At 55.7% G+C, this 9,362-nt stretch overlaps 2 protein-coding genes across 2 annotated transcripts; both read right to left on the bottom strand.

The window, feature by feature from the left end:
* Positions 1-436: 436 nt before the first annotated feature.
* On the bottom strand, positions 437-1,576 carry LOC117240429. Its single transcript, XM_033506472.1, has one exon. It carries the CDS (start codon positions 1,574-1,576, stop codon positions 437-439), a length of 1,140 nt encoding a protein of 379 aa, XP_033362363.1.
* Positions 1,577-3,655: 2,079 nt separating this feature from the next.
* On the bottom strand, positions 3,656-4,450 carry LOC117240428. The gene has a single exon (XM_033506471.1). It carries the CDS (start codon positions 4,448-4,450, stop codon positions 3,656-3,658), a length of 795 nt encoding a protein of 264 aa, XP_033362362.1.
* Between the last annotated feature and the right edge of the window lie 4,912 nt (positions 4,451-9,362).

Genomic DNA, 9,362 nt, shown 5'->3' with positions numbered 1-9,362 from the left:
AATGAATCACCGAAGTACCGGGAGTAAGGACAAGAAGATCGTTTTGGTCTGATGATATTGGAGTCAGCGGACGGGAGTTGAGGGTAGACTCGATTTCAATGATGAGTGTGTTGAAGTTTTCAAATGTTAAGAGCTCGTTACTTTTTTTTTCGTGGAAGAAACCTTCAACCCCTCCGGGGAGAGGGCGCTGGGTAGTGCCGGATTCGTACCGGCTAAAACCTCCACGGTGACCTGTCCTGACGCCTGAGTCGAGATGCACCCTGGATCTCTCCCGAATTACTACCGGTTACCCCCGGGCGTCTATCTCTCTTTTTTGTCGAAGGGAGGCGTCCTGTTCTTCTTGGACCGCTGAGGGCCACGCCCCCTAGCGCCGCGCTCCTGCCGCGTCATCCTGGGGACCCCGTCCCCTGACGCCTCTTCCTGGTTCTTCGCGCTCCTACGGTGGCCGCGGCGGCGCCGTTGTGTTTCTCGGGCGCTGCGATGTCCTGGACGGATCGCGAGCTCGCTCCCGGTTTCTTTCCGCCCGCTCCTTCGCCAGCATGACCTGCTCGCAGTAGGTGCGGATGGCGGCGAACTCCTGGCGCCCTCTGAGCATGGCCGCGACGACCGCTTCGGGGGCTAAGCTCTCGCCGATTTCGAGCCGTAGGACGCGTCGTGGTTCCGCCCACGCCGGACAGAACTCCAGCGTGTGTTGCGCCATGTCCTCCTCTTCCTCGCAGTGGTGACAGACGGACGTCGCCTCTCGCCGAATCCTTAGCAGGTACTCGCCGAACACTCCGTGGCCGGTGAGCACCTGCGTCATCCTGAAGGTCAGCGGCGCTCCGCCTCGATCCCTCCAGGCCTCCCAGTTGGGAAGCACGGCGCGAACGGCCCGGTGCGGCCGCACGGCGTCCTCCTGGATCAGCTGCGAGCACCATCGTTCCCACGTCTCCTTCTTCGCCTCCTCCCGGATGTTCGGGGCCGGTTGGCTGGCGGTCGATGGCGTCGGGCCCCTCTGGTGTTCGTACACGCGTTCGAGCGCCAGGGCTTGCAGCTCGAACGGGGGGGATACCGCCAGCACGGTCGCCGATGCGTACGATGTCGTCCTGTAGCCTCTCGCTATGCGGATAGCGGTCGTCCTCTGCAGCCTCCGCAGCAAGGTCAGGCTGTGGCGACTGGCCGTCAAGCTTCTGGCCCAGACGGGTGCCCGGTAGAGGACTCGGGACCAAACCACTCCCTCGTAGAGTCGGCGGATTCTCGATCCTGCTCCGCCGATTGGAGGCCGCACAGGGCGTTGGCTGCGGCCGTCGCCTTCGGGACCAGTTGCTCGAAGTGCGGGCCGAAGGTCCATCCACTGTCGATCGTGAGACCCAGGTACTTCATCTGGCGTTTCACCGGGACCTCTTCTCCGCCGATGTTCACCGACAGTCCGGGAGGAGGTGTTCCTCTTCGTCGCTGGTCGAAGAACCACAGTGCCTCGGATTTGGCCAGCGACACCGTCAGGCCGAGCCTTCGAATGGCGCGCACCGCGCACCGCGCACGCCACGGCGTCCTCCGTGCGATTCGCCGTGTCGTGCCACCACCGTCCCCCGGCCATGATCAGGGTGTCGTCGGCGTAGCACACCATGCCTGCTCCCGGGGCATCGGACATCGGAGGACGGAGTCGTAGGCCGTGATCCAGAGTATCGGTCCCAACACCGACCCCTGCGGAACGCCGCGCTCGATCCGTCTTCTTTCCTCCCCGTTCTTTCCGGCGTAGACAATGTATCTGTCGGTCAGGTACGCTCGGATGATCCCTACCAGGTACGCCGGGACCTCGAAGTGTCGCAGGGCTTCCACGATCCTGGGCCAGGGGATCGAGTTGAAGGCGTTGGTGACGTCGAGTGATACCGCTACTGCCACCCCTTCTCGAGAGACCTTGTCCTCGGCCATGGTCTTCACCCTCTTCACCGCGTCCACGGTCGAGCGGCCGCGGCGGAATCCGTATTGGCTGTCGTGCCATCCGGGCGCCCTCTCGGTCATGTGAGCCTCCAGCCGGGCGGCGATGATCCTTTCGAGCATTTTGCCCACCTCGTCCAGCAGGCATATCGGCCTGTAAGCGGACGGCGAGTCCGGCGGGCGGCCCTCTTTCCGCAGCAGAACCAGTTTAGCCGTCCGCCATGACCGGGGGGAGACGCCCTCCTCTAGGCATCTGGTGAACAGGTGTCGCAGGCGGCGAGCCATGGTGACGATCGTCTCCACCCAGGCTCGGCCCGGTATTCCGTCCGGACCGGGTGCCACGTCGCGGGATGCCATCCTCCTGGCTGCTTCGAAGAGTTCTTCTTCGGTCACTCGCAGTTCTTCGCTCCATCCTGTTGCGGTCGTCGTCGCTGCCTCCTCGTCGTCGCTGCTTCCTCGTCGTCGTCGTCGTCGTCGTCGACAGAGGGGGACGATGGCGCTGGTTGGCTCGTGTCCGTGTCCTCCAGCGGGAACAACGTCCCGATGACGTTGTCCAGCAACGCCGGATCCATGTTCGAGGTCAGTGGGGGCGCCGAGGGTCGTAGCTTCTTCGTAACTACTTTGTAGGGCCGTCCCCACGGGTCGGATTCGACCTCCTCGATCAGTTCCGTCCAACACCGAGCTTTCGCGGTTTTGATCTCCCGCTGAAGAGTGCGTCTCGCCTCTCTGTACTCCTCGTAGCAGCTGGAGATCTGTTCCTCGTCGCGCGTCAGCCTGCGACGGCGGGCCCTTAGGAATCTTCTGCGGGCCCGAACGCAGTTCTCTCGCATCTCCGCGATCTCCGGAGTCCACCAGTACGTTCCTTGGTCGCGTCTCCCCCCCCCCCCGGGACTGAGCGCGGCATCGAGGTGTCGCACGCCGCGCACATGTATCTTCGGAGCTCCTCCGCCTCCTCGTCGATGCTTTCCTGCTCGGTTGTCCGTCGGGCGTCCCAGCTCCAGGCGGATACGATCGTGGCCGCCCGTAGCATCTCCTTGTCCCTTTCCTTGAAACGCCATCGCGGTGGCGGGCGGCGGCGGTTTTCTCCCGGTCGTCGTCGTCCTCCGGCGTCGTCTTCGGCCCCCAGGGCCACCTCCATCAGTATGTAGAGGTGATCGGATAGCGCTTCCACCCCCTCGGCCACCCTCCAATCGTGGATTCGTCTGAGTAGCTCCGGGGTGGCCCACGTGATGTCCACTACCGAGGATCCTCTCCGCGCCACGCAGGTGCTCGCCGAGCCCCTGTTTGCCAGCAGGAGCCCCAGACCCGCTGCCCAATCGGTGAGCATCCTTCCTCGAGAGTTGGTCCTGGGATTTCCCCATTGCGTCGAGTGGGCGTTGAAGTACCCGAGGACGAGTACTTGGCGGGGGAGGCATCTTCCGATGCACTCGCCTACTCGATCCAGGAAGTCCCCGTACGCGGCCAGGTCGATGTTTGGGGAGACGTATACCGCCACCACCGCTGCTCCCTGCCACTCAACCGCGACGAAGCCGCTGCCACTGTCCAGCAGGACGCCCGGGCCTGCCGTCCACGTTATCCCTTCGGATCCGTCCAGGTCCCCGACCCAGTTGGGCGAGTCGGGAATGCGATGTGGTTCGGCCACCGCCGCCAGGGCGACCTCGTTCTCCCGGATGGTCTGAAGGAGCAGATCTTGCGCCCTTCTCGACCTACCGAGGTTGCATTGCAGGAGGCGCTTGAATTATGTGGTCGCCTCCATGGCCTCCTCCCGGCCGTCCGCCGCTGTTGGTTCGGCGGCGCTTCCTGGTGTCCCTTCCGCGCCTGCTGCTGCTGCTGCTGCTGCTGGTTGGCGGATCGGTCGCTTTCTCTTGACTTTCGGTGGGGTGCATGCCTCTCCGCCCATCCTGTGGTTCGCGGGCGCCCCGAGCGACTTGCACAGGGGGCACTTGGGAGTGGAGGCGGGACAGTCTCTGGCGCGGTGTCCGTTTCCGCCGCACCTGTAGCATAGGTGCCCTCGGTCTTCGCTGGATACGCAGGTGGCGCGTACGTGTCCCAGTTCCAGGCACCTGAAGCACTGCAACGGCCGCTTCGGGATGGCCCTTATCCTCGCGGTTGACCAGCCGGTAGCTATCTTCTCTGCCTGGGCCAGCTTGCGGGCTCCTGCTGCCGGACACTTAATCCATGCCGTCCCTAGGCCGCCTCTGGTGGCGCCGATCTCGCCCACCTGTACCTCCGCGCTGCCGCATCCTGCCGCCGAGGCCAGTGCTTCCTGCAGCTCCTCCCTCTTGACCGAGATGTCTATCCCGGTCACTCGTAGCTCCGCCATCCTGGTTGGAGTGGCGATTCTCACCGGCGTCGGGTCCAGCGCCTCGGCCAGACGCGTCGCCAGTAGCGTCGCCTTTCCTCTGTCCCTGTCTCCAGGGACTTTGATTATGATGGCCCCCGTCATCGCCTTTTTCATTTCTAGACGTTCCATTCCGAGCTCCGAAAGCGGGGTCCTTGTTCTGGCCGCTTCCAGGACGTCGGCGTACGACATCCTCGCTCCCTCGTTCAGCGTCAGGGTCACCGCGGATGTTCGCGGGGCGCGAGGGGGCGTGGCCACCTTGGGTGTCTTCAGTGGTCCTTTCTGCGTTGCGGGGGCACTCTGTTTCGGTGCGCCTGCCGCCCTGCCAGGCTGGGGCTGCTGCTGCCGTGCCCGCGTCGGTGGTGGCGCGGTCGGTCCTCTTCTTGCCGCCTCTCCTTCGGCGGCGACGGTTGTCCTTGTCCCGTTCGCCTTCCTCCTTCTCCTTCTTTCCTTTTTTGTTTCCGCCAGTTCCCAGCCCCCATCCTCCTGTTCCCTTGGGGGCGACGTCGGTTGGGCGGCGCGGGGATCGACGGAGTGGTCCTTGCTCGGTCGTGCTTCGGGGGGGTGTTGCCATCGCGTATCCCCGAATGGTCCTCTATGGTCCTAAGAATGGAGGATCCCAGTTCTCGGACTACTCTTTCTAGGGCGTCTAGGCGTGTCCTGTCGTTTCCATCTTCTCGTGGAGGACGGTCGTATTCGGGCGTCGCGTTGGCGCATCGCGGGCATTCGTGGACTCGAGCAGCCAGTCTCCTTAGTTCCTGGCGGAGGGCTGCGTTCTCCTTTTCCAGCACGGACAGCCTCGTGTCTACGTCGTCGGTGCCTTGTGCTGGTCTCGTCCTCCTCGAGGATTCCGTGTTCCAGACGGCGGTGATGTAACTCGCCGCGTTCTTCAGGGATCTAATGTAGGTCCCCTTGAGGTTTGAGGACGTCGTCGCGACGTGCATTATTTCGGACACGTGCATTGTCAGGCCCGCGCTGATGTCTGCCGGGGAGCTCGTCCTCATCTCCGCCTCTAATTCTTCGGACACCTCCGGGGTTGTGGCTGTTATTCTCCTCTTCTTCCCCCTGGATGCCGCCGAAGCCGAGCGCGAGGTGATCGAGGCGGTCGGATCCTCGTCGTCGGACCTCGCTCGCGCCCGTGATCCTCCTGCCATTGGTGATGTGCCATCATCCAGCCTCGTTGGTGTGAGAAAGACGCCCTCCGGCCTGTCCGCGGCTCTTAGCGAGCGTCTTGTCACCCTCCTCGGAGATTCCTCCGCCGTTTCCATCCTGTTGTCCTCCCGTTGTCCTCCGGTTGTCCTCCTGTTGTCCTCCTCCTGTCTCCTGTTCCATCGCCAGGCGTAGAAACACGTCCGGGGGCCTGGCGGTCCACCCTCGAACGGCCGTGGTCGCGAGTTGTCGACGCAGTGGGGCCCACTTCACTACCCACGGCTGCGCCGGTACTGGAGTATCCCTCCCCTGCACCGCAAACTTTGTTACTTAAGTTTTCTATATCCATGTTTCTTGTTTTTGGTTTTTTTTTGCCGAGGTCGTCAACGGTGTGTCCTGTCCTGGTGCCGCTCACTCTTCACACCCTGATCCGGTCAGAGCTGGTGCAGGTGTGCCAGGGAGCCCCTTGTGATGAGGTGGTGAGTGGTCCTAACAGGCGTGGGGGCCACCAACTTCTCCGAAATTTCCGCACCGTATCGGCGAACTGGCTAGTGCCGCGGACACCGGCCAGCCGCCACCCGACTATAAGAAATATCAGATCCATCGGTGTTTCCCAGGGTAGTCCTGTGTCCCGGGGGCTTCTGCCTGCCTCGTGCTCCTTGGATAGTCCCAGAAAAATGGCTTCGGTGCGCCTCCTTCCTCTTCGTCAGCGCCCGCCGAACGGTCACCCATCCTTGTCCGTGCCGCGTCGACCATTGCTTAACCTTCGTGATCGATGGGAAACTAGCGTTTCCACCGCGGCTAAGCGGGCGCTAAGAGCTCGTTACCTACGATACGTCTGAGATGTGGTTTGAAGGATTTCACTGCAGCCTCCCACAACCCGCCGAAGTGATGTGAGTTGGGAGGAATGAAGCGCCATTCGATCCGTCGGTCGGTTAAAAAGGACTGAACCTTTACCTTATGATCGTCGGACTGCAGAAGGTTTCAGAGCTCTCGTAATTCGTTGTTGGCGCCAAGGAAGTTGGTACCGTTGTGTAGATAGAGTAGTAAATCGGCCGATTTGAAAGCCTCGTCTCCGATGCAAGGAGGTAATTTTGTCTGTGTTCTCCATTGGTATAGTAGATTATGAAGACAATGCAATAAACGAGCTTACCTCGTGGTTGTGAGTTTAAATGTTACTCGTCACCGTATGGCAGTGGGTGTCACTGGCGTGCATTTTTCACTTGACACGTGATCCGGTTCGAAGGACCAAAATGATTCGACCGGTTACGTGTTCACACTTTTCACTTGCCACTGAATCCGGCTCAAGGGACCAAAATGTTACGATCGTTCGCGGAGAGACGCGGTTGCTAGGAAAACGCGTCAGCGAGACGCGTAAATTCTCGCTACGATTCGGTTAATCGACGCCGCGAAATAGTCGTTCCCCTGTTTCGATTAAGATAATAGAGGTGGTTCAATGAATGTAACACTGTATAATAAGTTATAAATCACAATTTATTCCAACAACTTTCTAAGGAAGATAGTTACGCTGGTGCGTATGTATAAGATAAGTGAGTGGCTGCTCTACAGGTGTAAGCCCGGTCAAAAGATGTTGACTGTTTGAAAGATGGAAAATCAGTGCAGTTCGGTGACGATGCTGTGGTGGAGGAAAGCTAAGGATGGGTGTGTCTAGCTCACGGGACCATCGGATTTGTTGATGACGATTTTGGCTAAGAGAGTGAGGGAAATAGGCTTCGTTGTTAATTGGTTATTTACTATGGTGGTGGGTGAAGAAGGATGCTAACCGCCCTCGAGATAAATTCCTGAGATTTACGGAGGGCACTTGAGACTATTGAGGGTACGCAGTAAGGATCCGAAGACATCTGGCTGCCATCTTGCCCGAGGTGTGTGGCCTGGTTTAGAGTGTTGTCCGACGCAACATCTTCTCTCTCCTCCGTTATTTTCTCTTCCTTTCTATGCCCCGTTTTCCTGCCCTCTTTGTGCTCTGTCCCTTCTAAAATTTCCATAAAGTGATTTTTCCACTCTTCTTCGCTTATATCCTCATCTATACCATCTCTACTTCTTCTGTATTTATTTATATATTTCCACGCTTCTTGTTCTGTTTTGATCCTCTTTATTTTCTACATTTCTTCTTCTTCGTGTCTTTCCTTTTTTTTTTGTTTACACCACTGCTTGAATGGCTTTTTTCCTCTGTGAGCGCTTCTCTGCTGCATTTTCCTTTCATAAACTTTGTCATCTTCCTTCTCATCTCTCTTTTCCTTTCTTTCCACTCCTTGTCGTACCACACTTTCTCCCTCATGCCCCATTTCCTTATCTTCACTTTCTGCTTAGGCATTGCTTCATTTATCTTCTTTTTGATTTCAGTCCACATTTCCTCTACTGTTCTTCCCTTGCAGGTCCAGCCTTTACATTCCTCCAGGTATTTTTCCACACTTTAGTTTGTTCATTCCCTTTTCTCCTTCTCTTCTTCTTTCTTTTCCTCACTTTTTGTAATTCCGACCCCCTATTTCTATTTCTAACGGCATGTGGTCCGACCCTGTTCTTTTTCCTACTTTCATGTCGATTATTTCTTCTGTCGTCTCCTGATTTCCAATCACATAATCTATTACTGAGTTTCCTCCCTCCCCATATATGTCCACTCCTCCCCTTCTTTACCTCTTCCAGTGATTATCATCCAGCTTTTCTCTTCCAGGTACTTTAGCAGAGTTGCATGCCCAAGTACTTTTCTAGTACTGTTCTATCATTGATCCACGTAGGGCAGTGGTACAACGCATGCTCCGCATCATTTTCTTCAGCATTATAATCCCAGCATCTTGAGTGGGCCTCCTTATTAATAGCCTTACGATATACGTTAAATATTCCATGTCCACTCAAGTTCTGCATGGTAAAGTCTTCAATATTCCTTCTGTACTCCTTTTAAAAATACAAGCGTCATTTATAAGTCTCCTTGTCCAATTATCCTCCCTGTAATATCTCCATTCTTCTCTCCACTTTTTCTCCATACGTTCTTCCACTGTCCTAATCCTTTCTATAAAAATTGAGGCGGTTCCTGACCTAGAACGGGTGTTATATCGCTCCTGTTATTCTACCCTTCTTATCTCATAGTTTTCCGCCTGCAGCTGTGTTTTAAAATATATCGATATAGTGCCCGTAAGCATATACAGTGCTGACACGTGTTGCTTGCTGTCTCCCGGTTCCAGCAATTCTGTTGTCGTTATTTTTAAAGATCAAACTACGTTACGTTTTGTTTCTTTCGTCGTGAGTGCTTGTTGTTTTCTTGGTAGTTTTGTATTTTTATTTTGTTTACCCGGAGTTTGTAAATAAAGTCCCGCGGGGCCTTGTTTACTTCTGTGATCACGAATCTTCGTGTAGTATTCAGGCCATGCCAAGTCGTAAATACGAACAACGTCTTCCTCTAATATCTTCCTCTAGCGTTGACTTGCTAAGAGTATTTTTATTTGCATATTGTTTCAAAAAATTTACCAATATCACGTTATTTAAACACCTATGGACCATATGCAGTTACCATTACTTCGCATAAATCAGTATAAACGTTATTTTGAAGTACTATTATATCATGTGTCACTGCATAAATCTTCTGATTTTGCTTCAGCATTTCTGTTGTATACAACAGTATTGGTGTGCTGTTTTAATCGAGATTTTAGTTCACATGGAACCTAAATCACAAGAATAATAAAAAAGAAAAATGTTACTTGCTTCTGGATACGACGAAATAAACCACTACTTTTATGGCGTTTACGGGCCCAAATTGGAAAATGTGGACGAATTTTGGATCTATGTTATTATCGTTTTTGGTTGAACTTTGCGTTAGGGCAAAACCAAAAATTAATCACTTTTTTGCAATCTATCAGTTATCAAAACGGGGAAATGTAAAATTATGTAAAATTTGTGTGGTATTTTACACTTTATTTTAGCAATAAATTGGATTCTGGAT

The sequence above is a fragment of the Bombus vosnesenskii genome, unplaced genomic scaffold (assembly GCF_011952255.1).
Source record: "Bombus vosnesenskii isolate JDL3184/JDL3185 unplaced genomic scaffold, Bvos_JDL3184-5_v1.1 scf7180000014625, whole genome shotgun sequence".
Taxonomy (NCBI): Eukaryota; Metazoa; Arthropoda; class Insecta; order Hymenoptera; family Apidae; genus Bombus; species Bombus vosnesenskii.
This window is presented reverse-complemented; position numbering and strand designations above follow the sequence as displayed.

Excerpts from the sequence above, each read along its gene's own strand:
- LOC117240429 (XM_033506472.1), bottom strand. The coding sequence starts at position 1,576 with ATGGCCGGGGGACGGTGGTGGCACGACACGGCGAATCGCACGGAGGAC.
- LOC117240428 (XM_033506471.1), bottom strand. The coding sequence starts at position 4,450 with ATGTCGTACGCCGACGTCCTGGAAGCGGCCAGAACAAGGACCCCGCTT.